General features: G+C 48.2%; 1 protein-coding gene across 1 annotated transcript in view; it reads right to left on the reverse strand.

The window, feature by feature from the left end:
- Nucleotides 1-16,000, reverse strand: part of GARNL3 (GTPase activating Rap/RanGAP domain like 3) — an 81,747-nt gene extending 65,747 nt beyond the window's left edge. Inside the window, 2 exon segments of the mRNA XM_006102097.3 lie at nt 2,007-2,076; nt 15,833-16,000. Of these exon segments, the coding sequence (XP_006102159.2) occupies nt 2,007-2,076; nt 15,833-15,975 (213 nt within the window). The 5' untranslated portion in view covers nt 15,976-16,000.
- Between the last annotated feature and the right edge of the window lie 9,223 nt (nt 16,001-25,223).

Genomic DNA, 25,223 nt, shown 5'->3' on the forward strand with positions numbered 1-25,223 from the left:
AAATGGATGGAGACCTTTTGGAATAACAGATGACTAGTCGGGATTCTCCGAAGGAAGGGTTTCTTCCAGTGTGGACCTGGGAACAGCAGCATCGCATCATCTGGGAACTTGTTAGAAATGCAAGTGCTGGGTAACCCCAGACCTCCTGAAGCGGGAACTCTGGGGATGGGGCCCAGGTCACTCTGATGCCTGATCCAGTGGAAACACTGCTCTCGAGAACCTTCCCAGCCTGATATTCTGTGATCCCCACGAGTTTGTAAGGGTCCATCTTTCATCTTGTAAGATCTCTCTCCAACACCGCTCTCACTGCTTACTCATTACATCAGGTTCAAAGTCTTCACCTGAGGTCAGGGTTCTACTTTGCTACCACATTTCATCTTTACTACTATAGCTAGTTACCATGGGCTGTGCTTCTGTGCATTAATCATCTAACAACTCTGTAAGGGAGATAATTTAATATCCCCATTTCATAGATGAGAACACTGAGGCCGGAAGAAGTCCAAGATCGTACCACCAGTAAATGACGAAACCAGGATGATTTCAGAGCACAAGGCCTTCCGCACCCCTGGGGTTCGGAGGAGTCCGCAGAGATAACAAGTGATGGAGCTGGTGTTCGAACCCAGGCCTTTCTGATTCCCAGGCCGACTTGCTTTATAACAACGAGGCTCTGCTGTCTTACACTCTCTGCTGGGCAGAACCAATTGCTCACTACCCTTCGAATGCACCCCAAATCATGACACTGGCAAATATCTACTGACTTATCTTCTTTGCCACCAAACCACATCCTTCAGCCTCCTTGAGGCCTTCCAGGCCGCTTCTCCAAGATCCCTGGCTGGAGTGGGCTGCTCCCTCCCTTCTCTCAACCCCCGCCATGACCTACTGCACCCCTCTCACGACATTTACCAATTCGCACCCGGAATTACAGTTACCCACACGCTCCTTCAGGGGAGGTTGGCTTGGTGTCTGGCATTGATGGAGTTCATCAATGTGTCTCTTATGGGACTAAATTCATTCTTTATATATTTTATGTATCTTATCAGCCCAGCTGGAGGTCAGCAAGATCCTTAAGAACAAGGACCAAATCTTTTACTTATTTTATATTTTCAAGAATATTCAGCTCGGGACCAGGCACACAGTCGAGCCTGTAATATATGCTTGACTTCAAGTGGAACGCTAGGGTACACAACTCTGGGGGCCCTTTCCCACCACTGAAGCCCCGCTGGAATGCAGCTTATATTAATGGGGGAAAACCGGACACTATGCAAATGGATCCAAGCAACTCATTTCTTTGTAAATAGAAAGAACACATTTAACGTTTTTAATAATGTTGATAATCAAGAGAATTTTATGAGCACATTTTCCTGAAAATTAGTTCAAATTTCTATGCAATTAGAAAAAAAATCACAATTCTGTCTTAAAAAAAATTGAGGCTATTATATGCCTTCATTATGCCCCTTTTAAAATGAAAGCACACTATTTTTTCAAAGCACAAAACACAAACCCTCATTAAGGAAAATGTATTTTCATTCCAAATAGTGATCATCTATTACAGTCCTCTAGTCCAAGAGATATACTTTTAACAGGAAAAAAAAATCTCATAAATATCCAACTCCTATCACATACCCAGAGAGCAAAGGTACAAAATAATAAAAAATATATATATATTTCAATAATATTCAAACCTCAAAAACTAGCTTTATAAACTTCTAGGAAACAAGAGAATATAAAAACCAAATGCTTTCCGGATTCATGAATCATTTTGTAAATTATCTATATCAATAACAGAGGAAAAGACCAAGCCACATGTTTTTTTTAACAAACTGAAATCACAGATGAAAAGTACGTAACAATAAAAACAAACGAAGATGATCATTTATTGGCATCCCATCCTTATACTGTCCTCACATGGTCTAACGGTAAACATTCAACAAAAGATCCGATGAGCTCGGCCAGCCTCTCTAAATCCAAATCAATGCACCACCCCTGCACAGGCAGCGGAAACTTACCAGCTCCACAGATCCATAATGTTTCCTACTGAAATCCCCACGTCTACAGCCTAGGTCTTCCGAGACAGAGCTGGAACAAAAATGCTTCATCAGTATGACACATAGCGATCCGGTCACCAACCTGCTGCAAAAAATCCACTGCTCCCGTTCGCAAAAGGCAAGGGCTGCCGTGCAGCAGGCTGGCCCCACGCTCACTGCAGGGGAGCCGCCTGGCCACGGCCGCGGGCCTCAGCAGCCATTGCAGCCCGGCTCTCCTGGAGCCCTCAGTGAAAAGCAAAACACCCGAGTCATCCCTGGAAGTCTAGGCAGTGATTGAATTAAATATTTAGTCATTTGGAATCGATTGAAATTTCCAAGGCTACTGGTGGTTTATAATTTCATTTCTGTAGAAGCAAAGGGGGAGAGAAACCGTGCAGTAAACTTGAGGCAAGGAACAAAGCTTGCAATTATCTTTCATTAAGAGAGCCTCTTTGTCCCAAACAGTCCACATAAAAATAACCAGCATTTTTTGGATGCTATGCAGGAGAAATAAAACTTTAAATAGGAGGAAAAAAATCTTCAAAATCCTGGTAGGCTCCACCCCCCCATCCCCCGCCTCTAATTTATGACAATATGAAAAAGACCAGGGCTAAAAAAAATTTTTTTTTAAATATCCAACTTCCAAGTATATTTCGTTTTTTTATATAGCAGTAGCTAATGCTTCTACACCCCCTCCCCTCAAAGAAGACTTAATTAAATCAGATGAGAAAAATCACATGAGTTATTGAAGAAGAGCAATTAAAACAAGGACAAAATTGTTCCTGCATTTGCATCTTGAGTACATAGTTACACACTCAAAAGACACACATCTTATCGACTAGTTCAGACCCCAGACAGCACTCATGAAAACACCCGAGACCCACAAATACAAGCAGTTTTAATAAGTTTTGTTCTAATATGTCATGCAGATAACACTAATAAAACACAGACACTAAAATGACACGGGAATTACGTGGTTAAGAAAGCCAAAACATTTGGGATCTGACATGCAAAGAGAGGTGCGGTGAGTACCTTTTCATCTTCCTTAAAAGGTGGGCTACATTTTCTAAATGACAGCCCTCGAGGCAGGTTCGGGAAGAGACCGCCTGGTGCTCACATCCACGGGACTGCCTCCCTGCCAGGGCCCTGCCTGATAGGCTCCCGGAGAGACAGCGTGAGAGAAATGAGATTAGGCAGGCTAATGGTATGCTGCTCCCACCATTTCACAGAGATGGCTGAATTCATCTGATCTGAGAAATTAACCTTCTGTGGTTCTCACTTCCTTAGCTGAAAACGTGCAGCACGTCAGCAAATGCAGCTTGGGAGGGTGTCCTGAATATTACCTTCCTGCTTCTAGTGACACGATTTCCTACCAAAAAATCTCTGAACCAAATTTTAAAACTCCCCTCCGTGGAGCTCTGGTCCGTGTTAGATAGATCCTCTGTGTCCATGTTACATATGTCCTCTATGTCCATCAACTTAGCTCATGTTGAAAACCAGAATGCGCTGAGCTGATGGACATGGAGGTGAATGCTAGCACTGCCCTCGGCAACCTCTGCGGTTGTCCCCGGGTCCCCTGTGCAGTCAACCCTGCAGCAGCTTCTAGTATGAGGTTCCAGGGGCGTAAAAAGAGCAGGCTGAGCTCTGGGCCCCGCCCTGCGCTGCCCTCAGCACCGCCCAGGGGTTCTGGGACACAGTGCCGGAGACAAACACCAAAGAGATGACAACTGCGTCCTGGGGCCACCGTCCTGTGAGAAAACCAAGCCCTCGCTGGTTTGGCTCAGTGGATAGAGCATGGGCGTGCAGACTGAAGGGTTCCAGGTTCGATTCTGGTCAAGGGCATGTACCTAGGTTGCAGGCTCCATCCCTGGCCCTGGCACAAGCAGGGAGGCAACCAATTGATGTGTCTCTCTCACATCGATGTTTCTCTCTCTCTTTCCCCCTCCCTTCCACTCTCTCTAAAAATCAATGGAAAAATATCCTTGGGTGAGGATTAACCAAAAAAAGAAAAAAAAAGAAAAAAACCAAGGCAGATATACACAGGACGCCTGCTCTTAGTGGCCCTTTCCCCTCTAACTGCCTTTCATCCGATAGGCTGCGGAGACCGCGTGCTGATGGTGGAGCCAGGCTGAACGACACGGGCGAGTTCCCAGGGCTGCGGGGAGCACTCGAAGCAGCCATGTTAAAACCTCCCCTCCCCTCCCTCCCCAGGCCCTCTGGCCCCTGGGTTCCAGCACAAAGGGTGTGATTAGAGGGGATCCCCCAGAGCTCCAAGAGGAATTCGTTCTCCTCCAGGCCCCGTGTCGGGCCCCTGCCTGGCACAGAGTGGACCTGCAGTAAACATTTGTGCGTTAATGAAGATATTTGCACATATTTGGATCTTACTAGCTACTGCCTGATGGCATCCTCACGAGCCCGAGGAAGGCTGCCTGCTGACATTCTCCCTCGTAGTCCCTGTTGTTATTCCATCAGGCAGACAGTCCTGGCCCAAGAGGCAAGCCCTGCTATGTGCGCGCCAAAAGCTGTTCTCTTTTCCTCTCGGGCTTGTGGCCAGACTACATCTCCTGGCCCCTCTAGTGGGCAGTGTGGCCATGTGACTCCGTTCTAGCCAAGAGACTATGGGCAGAAGTGATGGGGGCCACCTCCAGGCACATCCCACGGGCACTTCCTCTCCCTCCCCAGGGCCAGCAGGTGGAGAGGACGGCAAGGACCCACAAAAAGGCAGAGCTTCAAGATGGAAAAAACCTGGGTCTCTGAATGACGGCGTGGAAGCCCACACTTCCAAGAACATCTGTACTAGAAACTGATGCGAGCAAGAAACAAACATTCAGTTAAGCACGTAGAATCTGGGTTTACCTTTTAAAGCTGCTGTGTTACCTGAACTAATACAGAAGTCGGTATCTCGCAGTGGGGTGCTGCCATAGCAACAACCTAAAACATGTGGCACCAGCTTAGCAGGCAGACAGCAGCCGGTGCGGAAATTGATCTCAGAGGCTGAAAGATGGAAATCTATGTTATAAAGTAGCGAAATATGTGGTAAAACTTACACCTACAGTAATGTAGCAGGTGGAACTGTGCCCTCTGAGCCTGCAGCGCTAGGGAAAGTGGCTGGACAGATCAGAGCGATGCTGGCTCCGGCTGGCTGACCTCAGCAAGGTTTTTGACAAGGAAGAGATGAGCCCAGGCAAGAACTGGACGGGTGTCAAGCAAAGACAGAAGGGAACAGAGAGAGTCTCGAGACGAGGGGCCTCTTAGACTTGAGAAATCGCTGTTTCTGGACCCCAAACAATAAGATCTGGCCTATGAAATGTGGGTTGAAATTATGGGCCCAGCTAGCAGACCTAGCGCATCGATTTCCCACAAATCATCCCTGCTCTCCTTGCCCAGCCACTGGCTGAACGGAGAGGGCTGTGAAGACCAAGAGGATGCGCCAAGGATGAGCTTTGGTCCCTAAATGACCCCATAGAAGATCCCAAGTAGAAATACCCTCATTGGGCTGTAACTCAGGCACGTGCCCTTGACCAGGAATTGAACTTGCGACCCTTCGGTCCTCAGGCTGATACTCTAACCACCGAGCAACCGGCCAGGGTGGTGATTTTATCTTTTTTAAAAATTTTTTATTTATTGATTTTAGAGAGAGAGAGGAAGGGAGGGAGAGGGGAAGGGAGTGAAAGAGGGAGAGGGAGAGAGATTTATTGTTCCACTTATTTATGATTCATTGACTGATTCTTGTATGTGCCCTGACTGGGGATCAAACCTGCAACCTTGGTGCATCGGGACAATGTTCTACCCAACAGAGCTACCGGCCAGGGTGGTGCTTTTCTCTCCATTGACAGACTCTCTGTGGGTCACAAAGCAGTGAGAGTGACTCCCACAGAGCGGTCCTCCGAGGGCTGGAGGGCCAGGATGACTCCACTCTCAAGGGGCAGCAAACTCTGCCCTCAGCAAGGCCTGTTTCAGAAAACAAGGTTTTATTGGGAGACGGCCATGCCCTTGGGTCACAGGCTGTCTGTGGGGCCTCCGCGTCATGTCACGATGGTGAGTGGGAAGCTGCAGCAGGGACCTGCGTGGCCACCAAGGGCAACTATTTACTGTGGCGCCTGATAGAAAACGTGGCCCACCTGCCCTGCAGCCTCACAATCCCTCTGTTGGCTTCAGGCCCTCCCGTAACCCGTGAATAGTACGCGCCCCCAAATACCAGGCGGAGTCCCTGGGAGGAGCATTCCAAAAATGCATGTTCCCTGGCCCTATTCCCAGAGGCGTGACTCAGCCGGCCTGCGGTTCTGACAGCAGCGGGGTTCCAGTGCGGATGGTCCGCAGGCATGTTCTGAAACACGCTGCTCTTCCGGTGACTCCGGAATCTGGGAAACCCGCCACCTTCCTGCAGCCCGATCGCGGGAAAGGACAGGCCTCGACCACGGGTCTGTGAGGGGCGGGGGTGGGATACACCTGAGGAGGTGCTCGGTGAGACGGGGTTCTTAGCCGCTCGGGGTCTTCATTCCCTTGTGAATAAAATGTGGTTGACGTGCTCAATAAATGTTCGCTATTATTACCACCCTTATTATCAGCATGAATTCTTCCCAGGCTGCTAGAGAGAGCCCTGGGAAGGGAAGTGCTACATAAATGATCACTAACTTTCTAAGAGTTTTAAAGCAGGTGCCTTCTTTCCCCGCTGGGGCCACGCAGCAGGCCTCCCGGGGCAGGGCGAGGCAGCTCCGAGCTCCGCTCAGCAGACATCTGTCTCCTCCCTAAAGTGCTGGCCCAGCGCGGGACCTTGCCAGGAAAATACCTGGGACCAAGAGTGTGTCACCAGAACAAAGCAGGTGCAAACGGGCACCGGAGGCCAAGGTCCTCCCATGAGTGTGGTCTGGGTTCTAAATATAAACGCCTCGGTCTTAGCAAATCGATGCGCTTCACCTGCAGGAACAGAGCTGAGGACCTTCAAGAGGACTCACTAAATGTGGCCCAGGATGAAAGCAAAGCTGTCCAGCTCCACGCAGAGCGGGAAGAATTCATTATGTAATAAGCAGGTTCCTGGAAAGCGGGACAACCCCCGTCAGAGAGTCAAAGTCATGGGAACCAAAGAAGGAAAAGGAAGGGAGCGGAAACTCAACCCCGGTCCTTAGGAGACTCGCCCAGAGATCAGTGACTGACCCTAAGGACTGGCGAGACCCCGCTAACCCAGGCCTCGGTCACCCCCAGCCCCGCTGGAAGCACTGGAGCCCACGGCAAGGACCGGGGCTCTTCCTGGACCCGCAGAGAAGCTGAGAAACATCAGGCGGTTTTTCAGAAGCTCCAGGACCGTGCCCCGCCCTCTGACCAGCAGGTAGTAAGTGACAGATGGAAGGGACCCCCTATTTGAGGGACAGAGAAGGTATCAAATGCAACAGACTACAGATTCAGGCTCAGAGGGAGCCCAGCACCTCCTGACACCAGGCTCTAGGTAGCTTCCTGCTCAAAGAGAGTGGTTGTCTCTCCTGAAGGTAAGTGACACAGAAAAGCAGAGATGCCGGTAATGTCTAGTGACGACATGGAAGGTTCCTGAGCACCCCTGAGGAGATCTAGGACACCAGCTTGTAGAGCGTAGGAAGTGAGCGGGCAGGTTCCTAGACTGGAAAGTTTCAGAGCCCAGGATCCCTGACCTGCAGTCACACAGGGCCCAGCAATGGTACCCTGGGCATTTCTCCCAGAGAAATGAAAACGTGTATTCACAGAACCCTGCCCACCAGGCTCACAGCAGCTTTCTTCATACTAGCCCCCAACTGGAAAAGGCCTGGGTACTTTATATTTTCCCTCTGCACTGTAAGTGCTCACGGCTGGGGCCCCAGCCGAGACCTAATGAAACAGAACCAGCATTTTAACAAGATCCCCCAAGGATTCATGTGCTCATTGGAATCTGAGAAGCATTGATTCTCGACCTCACTATATATCAGAACCGCCTGGATTTTTTCTCTATTTATTTTTTTGTAAAATATTTTAAGACAGAAAAATAAAGAATAACAAAATGAACATTGTAGACTTGAAACTCCTGTGTACCTCTCCCCTGAAACAACCATTAAGTAATTTAGTTTATACTTCCTGCTTATATTTTTATATTTGTACTGACCATGTACTTATTCAAAACAATACACAGTATTGCTTAGAATGTTTTAAAATTTCACACAAATGAATACCATGCCGTGCCTATCTTCCTGCAACTAGCTTCTTTGGCTGAACAGTTTGTTTCTGAGATTTGACCATGTCGATACCTGTGGCTCCAATTCATTCACTTACACTGCTGTTTCCTATGGTGCCAACACCCCACTGGTCCTCCCTCCACCCTCCTATGGCTGGGCATTTCAGTGGCTTCCAATTTTTAACAATGTTGTAATGGACAGCCTCTTACAAGTCTCCTTGAACACAAGTGCCATCATTTCCCGAGATCCACGCCCAGGAGGGCATCTGCTAGGTCGTGACATGTGCATCTTTGTTTTTCTACATATCGCCAAATCTGCTTTCCAAAGTGACTAGAGCCGGTCCTCAAATAATGTCGCTTTATTCCACGTTGAGAGGTGCTGCAGGAACTCCACTCTTGTTTATATCAACTAGCCTGTGGTAGAACTGGCTTCGTCGTATGTCATCTCACTGCAGTGAGAACCCATCAACGATGCTAAGTGAGGAGTCACTGTATACCAACTTACCTCTCCCATCAGCAGCGTGTGAATTCTATTTGCTCCATATCCTAACCAACACTTGGGATTGTCAGAAATTGGTTTTTGTCAGTGTGAGGGACATGAAGTGGTACCTTGCTGAGCTGTCATTGGAATTTCCATTCCTCTGATAACTCAAGGGCTTGAACATCTTTTCCTATGCTTCTCAGCCATCTGAGCTGCCTTGCCTGTGACCTGCCTATCCCACCCTCTGCCTACCCCCTTTTGTAGGCTGTTGGTCTTTTTTCTAATTGATTTGCAGGAATAATTTGTATCTGCTGAATGTCAACCCTTTTTTACAGATGTCTTCTTCCAGAGAGTGGTTTTTCTTTTTCAAACGGTTTTCCTGACATCTTTCATCGTGTAGACATTTTAAAATTCTAATGCAGGTATTTTCAGACTTTTTCTTTAATGGTCTTTGGTTTTTGACTTAAACCATCCTTCAGCATCATGATGTCATAGTTTCCTATCATTCCTTGCTAAAGTTTTAAAGTCTACTTAATACATTTTCATATAAATATATAAATGCCCAGTTTTCACCCAGACCTCCTCAGTCAGAATCTTCAGGAGTGGGACCTAACCACCTATAGTTTTAAAAAAAATAAATTCTAAAGGTAATCCTCAGAAATGCTGGCACACATCCTACCTGCTGGATGCGCACGGACGTATCTCCTCTATCAAGTCCCAGGGACCCATCTCATCTCCGTCCCCCGCACGGGCCCATCCTTTATTTTTCTGTTCCCAAACTTGAAGTGCTCCCCAATGGCTGTCCTTTGAAGGAATTATCTACTCCTAGAGCAGTGATGGCGAACCTTTTGAGCTCGGCGTGTCAGCATTTTGAAAAGCCCTAACTTAACTCTGGTGCCGTGTCACATATAGAAATTTTTTGATATTTGCAACCATAGTAAAACAAATATGTATATTTTTGATATTTATTTTATATATTTAAATGCCATTTAACAAAGAAAAATCAACCAAAAAAATGAGTTCGCGTGTCATAGGTTCGCCATCACTGTCCTATAGCATCAGTATTACTGACGCATCTCAAACATACCCCCCGGCCTTAATTACCTTTCCTAATTCTCCCAGAAACACCAGTAGCTCAGTGTGTTTTTTCCAAAACTCATTCAAAAACTTGGTTTCTCATTTCTGTTGGTGCACAATTATTTTCACAATCTCCAAACTACGGAATCACCTCTGACTTCTCCCTGTCTTATAAACTCTACAATCAATCATCAAATATCAGTGATCATCTCCCTCATTGGACCAGCCCAGTCCCTCCGTCTCACAGGCCCTCACTGTTTCACAGATTCTTATACGGCCTTGTCAGTCTTCCTGTCTCCTTACATAGGATTTGAAGGTGAAATGATGGAAGACTTTGGGACACACTGTTTGTTATCACTAATAGTGTGTAAGTGGAGACTAGAGAGCTATTTTTCAAGTATCTGATAGATGATAGGTGGATCTATATGTACTCAATAACTCCTTGAATAAATATAGGTTGTGCATCCATACCACTTATTAGGAAGAAAATTTGTGTGCTTAAAGAACAACACAAATAAGAAAAAAAAGGCTTTTTGTGAAAAGTTAGGGGTAAGCTAGAATTTGCCATAATAAAAAATGTTCTCATTTTAGTAACATAGTTGTTGGGGAGGAAAAACTTTTCCTCTACCCTGTTAGGTTCTGTGACTGGGGCTGTGAATTAAAATGACAAAAGACAGATTAAAAGGAGAAAAGGAGTACACATTTTATTTTTAATTTTACCTGTTCAAGCGCTCCACAGAGAAGCAAACCCAAAGAAGCAGTTAAATACTGGGATTTATATATCATTTTAACAAAGGGCAATAAACTGTGGAGAAGTGACTAGACAAAAGAAAAGGATTTGGGCTTCTAGGAGTGGTAATCATGGAAGGTAAACACCTGGGGGCAACTAATGGCCTATGAGGGTTGTTTAGCGAGGTTTGCACATGAAGACTCATCTTGGTGGCCCTCTTTCTCTGCTGGCAGTGCTGTCCTCCTCCTCCTGGTACAGGAGAGGGGAGGGGGAGGGGGCACCTTTACAAAAGGAAATGTCTGCCCTGCTTTTAGGCAGATGGGGGCAGAGTGGAGATGTCTTCCTGTGTCTGCTTTTTCTCAATTGCCTTCAGCTCAAAATAATCCTTAGGCCAAAGTGGCAGGTTTTTAGGTGGCATATTTTGATCCCCTTCATAGCCAATACTAACATGTGAAAAATTCTTTGTCTCAAACATAAAAGTAAATGCTAAGGAACTGACTGAATTTCACCTTGAGGTAACCCAGCAGAGAGGGACGGCCCCGGCTACTTTTTAAACAACCTCTGTATCATATTCTAATTTTCTGGGCCAATTTAGACCCATTCCATGCTTATCTGTGTTGTTTTCCTCCAAACACATGCAGAGCACGTAGTAGAAGAAAAGCAGCTTACTCTGTGCTTTTGAGGTCAAACTCTATTTTTGAAAGATTTTCTAAAATTTTTACTTCACTCAGCTACTCTGATTCTGAGATAGTTTAAGAAAATGAGACCATGAAACCATGGGTGAGGGGGAGTGGTGAGGGAAGGGGAGGGGGATGCTCTTTAAAGAAAGCAAAATAATAGATAAACCAAACGTATAGAAAGAGAGGAGGCAAAGTATCTTAACTGAGAACATTTATTATTAGAGGAGAGATGACAAGAAACAGCCAGCCAACTTCCACGGCCAAAACGAGATTTATAAAAATGAGTGTTGGCCGAAGTGAATTTAGGGCAGGAGGGCCTAAACTAATTCCTTTTGCCTCTTAAAAGCAATGATTAAAAATGTGATAATATCCAGGCTCTATTTATAGTGTGTCCTTATGGTGTTCTGTACTGTACTTTGAGATGAGGTGAGCACCAAAAATGGGTTGCTGGCCCAGGAGGACTGTACAATTTCAAAGAATAGAAAACTTGAATCATCAAAGGAATACAATTCTTAGTAATGGCATAACCTCCTTGAGGAAAAATGATTGCTTTTAGCAATTATCCCTCGAGGGGATGTGGAGCTCAGTGGTGAGCAGGGCACCTGCAGCCTCTGTTCCAAGCCAAGGGCCAGGATGTTCTGGCAGAGAGCGCCCATGCTCCTCCCCCACTCACCTGTGAGCCCACGTCATCCTTGACCTGTGAAGATCCACATTCCTCTCCCTTCAGTCAGGTGGCCTCCCTCCCTGGGGACCTCACTGTTCCTGCACCTCTGTGCTAACGAGGCTCAAACCAAACCTCCAACTTGGCTCTTTCTCTCCAACCAACCGCAAACTCAGACTTCCAACTGCTGGATAGAGTTCCGTGGACACCTGAGCAGCCCCTAAAGCATAACCAGGCCCGGATCACACTCACTCCCACTGCTGCATTCGCATCTCAGTTGGCAGAACTGCCATCTTTTCCCCAGTTGCTCAAGGTATCAAGTCCAGAGTCATCTCTGTCTCCTCTCACATCCAACATCTAATCAGTCGCCAGGCCCTGTCACTGCTGCCTGCACAGCATTGCTTTTGAAAGTTGTAGTAGGTTTGTATCGGTGTATTTGTATTTCATTCTTTGAAGACAGATCACACTCCCATGATTCAAAACTAAAAGGCTGAACAGGGCAAAGCCTCCCCTTCTGCACCTCCTCTCCCCCCTGGACTGTTCGTGTGTCTCCCAAAGATGCTGGATGCGTTTACAAAGAAAGAGAAATACCTATTCCTCCCCTCCCCTCTTACTTTACACAAATGGCAGCAAACCATGCACAACTCTACTTCTTGTTTTTGTTATTTTTAAGTTCATATACCTTGGCGATCTTTCCAAATCAGTACCCAAAAGCTCCTGTATTCTTTCTTATGGCCACATTGTATTCTACTGAGTAGATGGACCCTATTTTATGTAACCAATTCCCTAGATAAAGGACTAGTACACTGCAATGCACAACCTTGCATGTGCCATTTGGCCCCGAGGACATGTGCAGAATTCCACAAGGTCTCTGTGTCCCTTGTCCCTTCTCTCCTTTCCATTTTCACTTTCTCTGCTTTATCACAGACCTTCCTTGGTGCAGAAGCCTTCTAACTGGCATCTCTGCTCTATGACCCTTAACTTACACCCAACAAACATATTTAGTGAGCCCTTTCTACATGCCAGGTACTCTGCTAAGACAGGCGAGAACAAGAGAATCAAACCCAACAAAACCAAACAAGCCTCTCCGAACCAGACCCACACAGATCCCTGCCTGGCTCACAGTTGTTGGAGTTTTGGGAGCTTATCAGTCAATCATCTGCTCCCTTCTCTATGTTTGGAATCGATTGGGAATTAGTGACAGGAGTTGGGCAAATGGGAATCAAAATATAAATTTCCTCACTGTCAGAGTTTCATTGGCAAACAGCCCTAGAGCCCAATGCACTTCCAACTACTACTCCTTTCCCCCAAGCATGGAGCTGAAACAGCCCGCTCTGTAGAGGGGCAGACCCTTGCCTGCATGGCTGCCAGGGGAATTGCTGTGTCAGTCTCCACTGTCAATCTCCAGCAGGGGAGACCAATGCAGATGGGGCTTAGACCTGTCTCTAGAAGACTCAGGTGGGTTTTTCCAGATGGAAATAGGAGAGAAGATAACACACAGCTCTGTGGGCAACCAGATCCTGGACAAGTCTTAACCGTTCTGCACCCAGCTTGCTTCCTTATCTGTAAAATGAAGCTAACAGGAGCTACCGCATCGGGTTTTGTTTTTTTGAGTGTGAAGACTAAATAAGCAAACGCATTTAGGATGTTTGCGCAAATGCCCGGTATGCAAGTAATCAATAAATATTTGTTGAATAAATGAGTTAATGAAAGAGTGGTCCACAGAATCGCAGTTCTTAAAGCCATCTTTCCAGCACGGCTTCCAGAGAACCTAAACCTAACATCCGCAGCCGCCAATCACCAGGGCCGAACAGGATTCACCAATAGGGCCCAGATTGTGCCACTCGGGCTGCTTCTTATAGGTTCTTCCGACGTTCCGCCCGCCTCCTGGATTGTGTCATCTGCGCGATGCATTATGGGGCTGGTAGTCTAGAGAAGAGGTGGTGCTGGCTGGACCACTGTGAGGACCCAACCCTCTGCCTGGTGCTCTGAGGAAGGGAGAGCTGCTCTTCTCCTCACCCCACCTTTGGTAGGTGGAGCCCTGGCGTCCCTTCTCTCTCTTACAGCGCGCCAGAACTGCCCAGGACTCTGGTTACCAGAGGCCTCCAAAAATCAGGAGCATTTTGCTCAGAAAATTCAATATTCACTGAAATTTGAGATTTCAGTTTCAAATCAAGAAAATATTCAATTCTCATATTCTCATAAACAGACCGCAGGGGCCCCCGTGGAAGGTTTGGCAGTAGTTCTGAAGAGTCGGCGGTGACCCCAGACATCCTCTAGCTTCCCTGAGGAATCAATCCACAACAGAACTAGCAATTCGGAATTTATCCCAACTCTGTGAACCTTGTCTATTTAAATCGGCACCATCTCGTAACATCATAAAAGCTACCCACGGCTCCCCATTGCCAAGATATAAAGTTCCGACCTCTTAGCCAGGCATATACAGTGCTTTGTAACTATTTGGCATCTCTTTATGTGCGGTCACATTTTTAAAAGCAGCCTTTCTCAACATCTGCACATTCGAATCAGCTGGGGCTTCATAAAATCTTGGTATTTGTGTCCCACCCTAGACCTCAGGATCCTGGAGGGATGGTGCAGGCTTCCGTGTGTTTTTAAAGCCCCCAGGGTGATTCTCAGGTGCAGCGGGGCAGACAACCGCCGCTGCCATGCCTGTCAACACGGCGGGGCACACGCTCAGGCCTCCCAGCCTTAGCTCCGCCGTCCCCTCTGTGTGAAGTGGCCTCTTCCCCCTCTCCTGCCCGGTGACGCGCATCCTGCCCAGCTAAGCTCACCTGCCGCCCCTCTGCTCCCCGTCCTCCAGCGGTTACTAACCCCTACCGCAGTGGGTGCACGCTTCTTTTCTGGGAGCACAGGGATTATCGGGCTACTTGTGTTTCCCAGGAAAGGCTACAAGTTCCTGGAGAAGAAGAGTCCTCAGAGTCCTCTTTCACCCACTCCAGAGCCACTGAATCTGAATCTGGGGGTGGGCCTTGGGCATCAGTTGTGTCTTAAGCCCCACAGGTGATTCTGACCCATCCCCTCCGTGAGGAATTAGCTTCACAAAAGCACTGGGTACAGTGAGCATCCATACATATTTCTTGCATTAAATTGCGGAAGTGTCTCATTGTTTTTGTCTAATTTAGTTTTACTGTTGAAAGTATTACAAATGTCCCCCTTTCCACCCCCCCCCCCATTAACCCTCTCCATCCTGCTGCCTTCCTCTCCCCAGCCCTTCCAGGCACTACTGTCTGTCTATGGACTGTGCCTCTATGCATAAACGTCTCATTTGTTTTTAAGTCAATCATATCTCAGCACCTAGTTGCCTTTGATTCCCCTGGAGAGCTAAGCACTCTGCCTTGTACTACCTTCTTCAATCATTTACTCATTCATTTATTTAACAGATATTATTGCACACCATAACAAAACCCTGGGGATTCAGGAGTAAACAGGAAACCATAGTTACCACCCTATTGGGCTTAGAATCTAGTAACATATTAGTTATAGCATAGTTATTATTACCACTTTTCTGAATAATGTTGGATTTCCCCCTCTAGATACTATAAGGGAATCTCATATTCTCTTATACCCCCAGTATGTTATATAAGACATTCTGTAAAGGTTTACTGAATCAAAGCAACACATTTCGTAGCACATACCACAAATTAGTTAGCATTTATTTGTGTGGTTATTTGATTCTGTCCCATGAGCTGTAAATGCCCTCAACACAGGAATTGAATCTGTTTTGCTCACTACAGCTGACATAGGGCCTGGCTGAGCAGGTGCTCAATGAATATTGTTAAGTAAATAAATAAATAAGTAAATACATGAATAAATACATGAATAAGATATCATTAAGAACAAAACCTGAAATCTCCCAAACCAATATCCACTCCTTCTCCCTCCCTATTCTCCCCCACAAAAGGTCATTTCCTCCCTGAGCACTGAGGGATTTCAGGTGACAGTGAACATGAGCCCAAACAGAGGATGTTCTTCTACTTACTTACAGGGTGACCTGGGACTCTGCTTCAGGGCCTGTTGCTGGCCACGTCTGAAGGGGCTGGATGCGGAAGGAGAGAGACGACGTTGCTTTCCACAGAAGGGTCTGTGCGACCTGGCCCCCGCAGGACCCCTTCGTCAGCGGATCCATCGGTGGGCCTGGAGGCGGAAGCGCTGTGCTGAGGAAGGATGGGAAAGGCACTGAGAACGGAGAAGAATGACAGGCCGATCACTGGCCGATGCTGGTACCCAGAGGCCAGTCCCATTAGTCAGCGAGGGGCAGGAAGCCAAGGCACTCCCAACACCAGTGTCCCACCAAGCCCGCATCACGCCCTTCTGCATGAGCAAGCTGCGGAGAGAAGGCCCGTCCACATCCCCACGACCTCAACCTGAGTGAAGTCCCACACTGTCCAGTCAGGGGCTCTCGGGCAAAAGGAGGTCAGTGAGCATCTAAACCACCTCAGACTCATCCAGGAAAAGGCACCTTCACCCCGTAAGGGCTGCTCTGTCTAGAGGGCTTCCGGAGAACAACCAGCGGGAGCCTCATGGGGGGCATAGACTGTCTCCTCATCTCCAGTTAAAGTTTCCAAGAAAAGCCAAAGAGCGGGCTTACACTGGCCACGACACTGTAGACCAAACCCACATTTCGAGAGGAATGGCATAGAGCAGGTAGCAGTGGATTAACACACGACTGCTCGTGGGAATACACTGAGATATGCAGCCTGAAGCCTGCCTGCTCCTTTCTCTGCCCACAGACAGGCAAGCAAACAAAGCCCAGTGACTTAGAAATGGGACATTAAAAGCACCCTTAGATAACACTGGTCAGAAGGGACTCCTTATAATGACTTCTTTTTTACTGAATTTATTGGAGTGACATCTACACTAATAAAAGAGAAAAATGGTAATTGGCGTACGACCGCTACCCTTCCCATTGGCTAATCAGCGTATCCTTATGCAAATTAACTGTCAGCCAAGATGGCGGCCGGCAGCCAGGCAGCTGGAAGCGAACGTGAGGCTTGCTTGCTCCAGTGACTGCAGACTCCAACGCCTGACTTGCCGGCCTCTGAGCTGGCAGTTTGAAACATTCTAACAAATATAGCCGGCTGGGATCTCAGAGCTGAAGTTATACATTGTTTCGATTATAGAACGGCAAACAAACCAGCAGCGGAAGCCTCAGAGCTAGAGCCAGAGCTAAAGCTGGCCCAGAAGAAAAAAAAAAAGAAAAAAAGGAGCGGTTGGGAGCTTCAGTCAGCCTGAAAGCAGTCAAAACCGCCAGCCTGAAAGCAGCCCTCAGCCCCTCATCCAGGCTAGGAGCGGTTGGGAGCTTCAGTCAGCCTGAAAGCAGTCAAAACCGCCAGCCTGAAAGCAGCCCTCAGCCCCTCATCCAGGCTGGCCAGGCACCCCAGTGGGGACCCCCACCCTGATCCAGGACACCCTTCAGGGCAAACCAGCCAGCCCCCAGGCCTCTATCCTATATAGTAAAAGGGTAATATGCCTCCCAGCACCGGGATCAGCGGAGCCGCGAGGCCTCCTGGCACCAGATCAGCATGACAGGGTGCAGCGCCCAAACCCCCTGATCACCCTGCGGCTCTGTGTGTGACAGGGGGTGGCACCCCAACCCCCCCCCCCACGGGCCCTGCTCTGTGACAGGGGGCGGTGCCCTAACTCCCCTATCGGCCCTACTCTGTGAGTGACAGGGGGGAGCTCCCCAACCCCCTGATGGGCCCTGCTCTGTGCGTGACGGGGGGGGGAGGGCAGTGCCCCAACCCCCTGATTGGCCCTGCTCTGTGAGTGACAGGGGGCAGCGCCCCAACCCCCTGATTGGTCCTGCTCTGTGCATCACAGGGGGTGGCGCCGCAACCTCCCCATTAACCCTGCCTTGAGTGTGATAGGGGGTGGTGCCCCAACCCCCCAATCAGCCCTACCCTGAGTGTGACTGAGGGTGGCATCGTAACCTCCCAATCCACCCTGCTCTGTGCATGACAGGGGGCAGCGCCCCAACTCCCCAATCAGCCCTGCTCTGAGCCCGACCATAGGCTGCACCTAGGGATTGGGCCTGCCCTCTGCCACCCAGGAGCAGGCCTAAGCCAGCAGGTCGTTATCTCCTGAGGGGTCCCAGACTGCGAGAGGGCACAGGCCGGGCTGAGGGACCCCTCTTCCCCCCCGAGTGCACAAATTTTTGTGCACCGGGCCTCTAGTCTATAATAATAAAAGCATAATATGCTAATTAGACCAGACGTCCTTCCGGATGTCCTTCCGGATGACCTTCTGGATGAAGCTGTGGCGGCGGAAGGCCAAGGCAGCTGCTGCGGCAGTGGGGGCTGAGCCCCTTGCACGAATTTCGTGCATCAGGCCTCTAATTAGTTAATAAAAGTATATAGGCTTCAGGTGTTCAATTTTATAATAAATCATCTATACATTGTATTGTGTGTTCACCACCCCAAGTCAAGTCTCCTTCCATCACCACTTTACCCTTTACCCTCTTTTACCCCCTCTTTCCACCTTTCCCTCTGGTAATCACCATACTCATACTGTTGTCTGTGTTGATGAGGTCTTGTTTTGTTTTTAATTCTCATCCGAGGATATTTTTTCCATTGATTTTTAGAGAGAGTAGAAGGGAGGGGGAGGGGGAAAGAGAGAGACACACACACATTGACTGGTTGCTTCCTGTACTTGCCCCAACCTGGGCCAGGGATTGAACCTGAAACTGAAGCCAAGGTATGTGCCCTTGACTGGGAATCAAACCTGCAACCCTTTGGTCCGAGGGCCAATGCTCTAACCACTGAGCAACCAGCCAGGGCTTTTGTTGTTGTTTTTGTTTAATCCCTTCAGCTTTTTCACCCAGCCCCCAAATCCCCCTCTGATAGCTTACAGTTTATCTTTTAGTTTATTTTAATCTTGAAATAAGATTAATTCATTGTTTTAACATGTTATTTTCTAACCCTTTAATCTTTAAGTTTTGTTTAAAAACACTTAAGTGTTAGTTCTTTTAAACCTTTATCACCATTTAATTTTATATTTTTGCCATACCTTTACCCCTAGTTTCTGAGTTCTTTTTTTATACTTTCATCTAATTCTTTAGCTTCATTTTCTAACTGTTTGGATTCTGTTTCATCATTGTTAATTTTAATCCTTTTTCTCATTTCTGTTATCTTTTCTAGTCTTAACTTCCTAGTTTAAAAAACGTACATTCCTTTAATCTTCTGATATATTTTATCTTTATTGTCTCGCTATTTAACATAGTGGGCAGTTGGAGAACTTCTTGGAAAGATGGAGAGTAAGCGCTCATTTGCACAACTCCTTGGAATCCATGGGAATCAGCAAAAATAGCCCAATATTCGGAGAAAACGTATTGAAACAAGAGAATGGCCAAACTCCATGCTATAACTCCGAAGACCTGTGTACACAATGAAATGTTGACAAGCTGAAAGCGAACATGGAATTCTACCTGTAATGTGATGGGAGGGAAATGACCAAGAATGCTCTCCAGGCCTCCCCTGGAAGCAGGGGTGGGGCTGGGCAGGAGCTGTTTCTGCTTCATTCCCCCGCTCCCCCCACTGCCAAGCTTTCTAATAGGGAGGGGGGCCTAACCTGAGAAAGGCTGAAGAAGAGAAGAAAAAGTATATCTTAGCCACTCGAACCTCTTGACCGAAAGCTTATATGAACCCCCTAAGAAGGCCCGTGAGTCGGGAAATGACGCCGAGCCAGGCCCTCTTTGAAGGGAGCTGTTTGCCCTGAAGTGGGGGGAAGGGAGGAAGAGTTGAAAATTCCAGGGAAGTCCTGCGTGGGGTCACCCACACCACAGCACAGGGGACTCTGCAGATGGAAGGGACAGCCTGGGGAGAGAGTGAAAACAGGTGGCCCGTTCCCACAGCCTCTGCACCCTTCCTGCCCCCGAAGAGGCGTCAGGACCGGAGCTCCAGCTCAGGCTCCGAAAGCCAAGGTTCACTGCTGCTCAGACGAAAGGGCAGGGGGTCAGGTGAGTCTACCCTGTTATTAACAGGCGAACCCAGACCCAGACGGAAGCGCTTCAGTTCAAGGATGAGCATCAGGAGTTCGCTGGCCCAGACCCAGGAAATAAGGCTTGCAGAGGCCGAGGGAGAGGACAGAGCAGGAGACTTTTAGCGGCGCCAGATAAACAACAGAACAGCTTTGTTTTCTCAAGAAAATGAAAGATCAAGAATTCTCTGAAAACAAAAGATCAGATAGAAGAGGCAGACCTCCCAAGGCTCCAGGATAAAACTGCCTGAACTGGCAGGAGGGGCTGATCCACAGTGAGGAGGTGCTCTCTGGGGGCAGGGCCTGGGAGAGGGCACCAGGGGTCCAGGAGTGAACCCCTTGGGCGGGTGCTTTTGTGTGTGTGTGTGGGGGGACAGGTATTACACTGGGGACAGACAGCCCTCAGAAATCAGTTTAGTTTTCTCCTCTTCTGTTGGGACTCCGAGCCCTTGGTGTGCCTTGAGTGTTAGTATTGTGAGTCTAAACGGAGGGCGGTCATGAAAATGTGGCCGCTTCCCAGTGAGCCCTCTGCTGCTGGCCACGCGGCCACCGAGAGCTCCCGAGGGGACCTGGCAGCCGTGGTGACATGGCCAGGCCTGCTGAGGCCCAACGATGCGGCAGAGACGGACCATGGGAGGATACACTGTGGCACAGGTGCTGCCTCACACGCTGGCAGGCAGGTCCCTGGATGCAAGTGGCATAAAAGGCAACAAGGTCTCAGTTCCAGCCCCTTCAACGTGGCCAGTTCTCCCACGGCGCAGGTAGCGTTGATCTTGGAGTTTCAGCCGTAATTCCACCAGGAACGGGGGAAGCTTCCAGGAGCCACACCTACTGCCTTGCATTTTTGATCTTGTGCATTATTCCTTGCTCAGACTGTGGGCTGAAAACGATCTTAACCCAAGCTCAAATCATCACTCTCGCCTACCTTCAAACCGAAACCAGCTCTGGGGGTCGGAGCTGGCTCAGCGGCTACGGGAGCAGTATTCCCTGCAGAGCGGGGAGCAGTGGGAAAACAATTTCCTTCTGTCCCCAAATCTAAACTGCCCCCTCCCACACACAGTCACTCTGTCCGGTACCCTTCTTCCCCCGAGCACTCAGCACCAGCGAAGTCATAGTGGTTACTCCGTCTTCTGCTGGCGCATCGTCTGCCCTTGTCCACGACAAGTTAGCTCCCCGGCAGCGGGCACCCCACCTGGCCGTTCTCAGTACCCCGTGCCCAGCACACAGAGGGCTCAGTACATATGTGCTGTGTGGATAAGTGACCCCAACTACCTGAGGAGAAGGGTCATTTGGAACAGGGAGGCTGTCAGGCTGCTTTGGCCTTTTTTGACTGAGGTCACTGGTGGCTGCAGGCAGACAGGCCACGGTGGGACCTGCTCAATTTCTCTGCTAATCTCTGAGGGGCAGATTGGCTGCCAGGGACGCAGGGGCACAGCAGTTACAGGAACCTCCCCTGGCATGCTGCCAACTTCTGATCAGTGTGTCTAATCATTAGACTCTAATGCATCTGTGCTTTATTACAGAAAGATGCTGCTTGTGGCAGATACTGTGGGACGACTGGCTCAGTCCCCATTTCAACCCCATTCCAGGGTGCAGAAGTTGGGAAGTTAAAAACGCAATTGTCCTAACCTCCTTTGCAGGTCCGAGTTCTGGCCGTGATCTAGATTCCACAGCTCAGGTTCAGAGAGCCTCTGATCTGGCACGGAGCCAGGCAGACTCAGCGAGAGGATCCAGGGCATCGCCTGGCATTTGCAGGTCAGGGCAGAGCCGCCGTGGCTCTGGAGGCGGCAGCTCCTTGGCAGCTGCTGCATCAGTCAGTGTCTTGTTGGGAGGTGGCCGCTCTCCTGTGCACACAGAGCACAGTGGTTCTGGGCGCTGGGAGCTCAGACTGCAGCCTGCTGCCCAGCCGGCTGACAACTTTGTAAGCACTTAACTCCCGGGTCACTATTAAACCCTTCCGCTCACCGCAGGCAGAGTGGATTCCGTTGGAGGCAACAGATTACCGAGTGACCATCATGGTGACGCCAGTCCGGGTGGATTTTGAGCTTCCAGTCCGCGTGACCATGTGGCACAACTTCCTTCTGGTGGGTGCAAGGGCATAACTTCCAGGTGACGCCGAAAGGAGGCAGTGCTTCTATGGGAAGGCACGGCATTCTGCTATTTGGGTGTAAGAAAGCTTGATCCCAGCGCTACGCATTTCTGCTCCAGCAGCAGGGCGCCCGCCGAGGGAGCTGCTAATTGCGGGGTTCGGGGCCACGCTGCCCTGGGCTGTGACCCATCTCTCTCCCGCACCTGCTCAACACCGCCGCCTGAGTCTCTGTCAGCACCGCCACCAAAACCTGTTGGGGCAGCTCTGTGCCACTGCAAGCACCTAACAGTCGAGAGGCGCTAATGCCTTTCACCTCTCCGGTGATAAAAACTGTACTGCCTCCTGAAGTCAGCCGGCTAGCGGGGAGCGCTGGCTGCCGGATGCACTTTCATGTCCTGAGTCCAGGCTGTGTGGTCCGCCCGCCCGCTGCGATGGGAGGTCTAGCTGGGGCCAGACGCAGAGGGGGCCTACTTCCCGTTCCATGACACCTTTTCAAATGTGGGAAGACAGCTCTCATGTCCTCTGTGAATTTTCTCCTTTTCAAGTCAAATAGCCACTCCCCTGCTGAAATCTTTTCTCTTTGCTGGATCATTCCCATCAGACATAAACATCTTTATAAAGCGAACGCAAAATCAAATCAAATCAATTTTTCAACTCACATCCCTTCCATGCCTGCAGAGTTGGCGCTATTCACTGTTTCCAATTCCTCTTTCATTAGAGCCTGAAGCCCGGCCAGGAAGACATTCTCATCCTCACTCTCCCCAAGAAACAGCTCTTGTCAAAGGCAACCAGTGACCACACATGCTAAACCCAATGGCCAATTCTTAGTTCTCTTTTATTTTTATTTTTTAATTGATTCCAGAGAAGAAGGGAGAGGAAAAGAGAGATAGAAACACTAATGATGAGAGAGAATCATTGATCTGCTGCCTCCTGCATGTGCCACCCTGGGGATTGAGCCTGCAACCCAGGCATGTGCCCCGACTGGGAATTGAACGGTGACCTCCTGGTTTATAGGTCGACACTTAATTACTGAGCCACACCGGCTGGGCCCAATTCTTAGTTCTTCATTTGGCTTGACCCATCAGTAACATTTGACACAGAAAAAATCACTCCCTCTCTGTTTTTAACTGTTTATGTACACTACTTTGCCCCAATGAAAATATTTTAATGACCTCATGTGTCCATGACACTATGGTTTCACATTTAAGTCTAAATTTTACTTGGGATTTATATGAATAGTTAACCAAAGTTCATCAAAACACAGTCATTCTTCCTGACTCACTAAGTTTATTTATTGATCCCCTTTTCCTAAAGATTCCTGTTATCCTACCCACCCACCCCCAATTTTTTTTTTACCTTTCCCTATTTGACTGTGATTCACAGTCACATTAAAGAACAAAACAAAAACCATGATGTATTCTTCTTACATTTCCTACTTGAGGGTCCATACCTGCACTGTCCAATAAAGCAGCCACAAACCACGCTTGACTACTGAGCACTGAACATGTGACGGGTTGGAATCGAGGTGCTGTGTCAAAGACACTGGATTTCAGGCAGCACAGAAAAAAAGGTAAATTACCTTATTTTCAACACTGATCCTAGCTCTAGAGACAGCCGGACGTGTGGTCCATCTCCACACTTGCACGTGGCGTTAGATCCACCCCCCACCCCCACCCCCGGAAAGCCAGCGGCGAGTCTCGCTGTACAGGCCAAATCCCTTATAACTTCCCGACAGCGTTATTCGCCAGACGCCATCTCTGTTCAGATCTTCAGCTCTAGAAACCAGACAACCAAACATAATTTCTCATGTGAACCTTCCACAGCAAAACTAATTTGACTATTGTCTTCCTCCAAGAAAGGAAGCTGGTTTGTATTAACTTAACCTCTTTAGTGAATAATAAAAGATGGATTCTTTTTCCTTCTCACAGGAGAGCAGACATAATATGAAAATGAATTTTCTCCTGTGGGCCCTAAGAGCCCATTATGTCAGCCCAATGCAAGACAGCTCTTCATAGTCCTTCCCAGGAAGTCTGCTGTTTTTCCAAAAGGAAACCGACAGCAGCACTTATTTGTGATTAAACACTTATGGCCCCGACACAAACAGAAAGAGTAACAGCAGCATGTGGAAGGATGAAGACGATGGAAACACCTCACACTGAAATACTTGTTTACAAAACCACCTGGAAAAAAGTGTCTCCTGGGAAAAATAAACACAAACAAATCTAAGAATCTGAGTCAGGAGAAACAGAAGGAAGAAGAAAAGAAGGCAACGCAATGCATGATGGATAATTGTTCTTTTCTGCTCCTATCTGGCCTGGAGAACCATATTCGGGAACAAGAAAGCATTTGTCTTGGCATCAAATTTGTTCTCACAGGCGTGGGTATGTGCATTAGTAATAAGGGAGCCACTATGTGGGAAGCAATATTTGGGAAAGTAGAAAATATGTTGTTTTCCATTTGTAATTCACAATCTTCTGTCTATGTAGGGTTCTGCACCCACTGTGGCTAAACATAGTAAGCATAATTTATTCACTCAACTGAGGTAGACTTTTACAATGAGAACTTAAAAAAAATACAGAAACCCCAATTCTGTGGCTCTGGGGTGACATCTTGGTTCTGTATTTTGGAAAGCTTCCCAGATACAATGGCACTATTTTTTTTTTTTTTTTGCCAACCCAGTATCCGTCACCCCTTCTGGTAATAGTACTGTGATTCTTTCTTTGGACAATCACTATCTCCTGGTCTCTTGTGGATGGAAGTGATCTAACCCCTCAGTCCTGCGTGGGGTACATGACCCAGACGCAGCCAATGAGCATGTTTCACCCTTGTCTGGCCCAAACAATTGGTTCAGGGATGAGCACAGAACCCAAGAGATCCAATGACTGTCAGGCCTGAGACATGATCTAGAACTCCCGAGAAAGAGGCCCTATCTTTCTGTTGGGATCGTACATTGGCAGAAAGTGAGCCTAGAATAGTTCCTTTCTCTCCCTCCAAGAGGAAAGACTTCAGCAAGAAAGAAAGCCAACCCAAAAAGAAGAAAGACTACTGGTGACATTATTTGAGCCCCTGGGTCCATCCTCTCCCAAAGCTTGGTCTACCCTAGCAAGTTCCAGTTGCATAAGCCAATCATTCACCTTGGCTTGTCATTCAGAGCTTTCGGTAATCTTTTTTTTTTTTTTTTTTTTCAATTTAGCAACTGGCAAGGCACCGATCAGAAAAGAGCCCAAAGAGTTACTAGGCCTGCCTGTGGCTGAATGACTGTTCAGTGGTGATCACACCTGGGTGGCCAGGAGTAGGAACCATTTGCCTGC

Source organism: Myotis lucifugus, unplaced genomic scaffold, assembly GCF_000147115.1.
Source record: "Myotis lucifugus unplaced genomic scaffold, Myoluc2.0 scaffold_397, whole genome shotgun sequence".
Classification (NCBI taxonomy): domain Eukaryota; kingdom Metazoa; phylum Chordata; class Mammalia; order Chiroptera; family Vespertilionidae; genus Myotis; species Myotis lucifugus.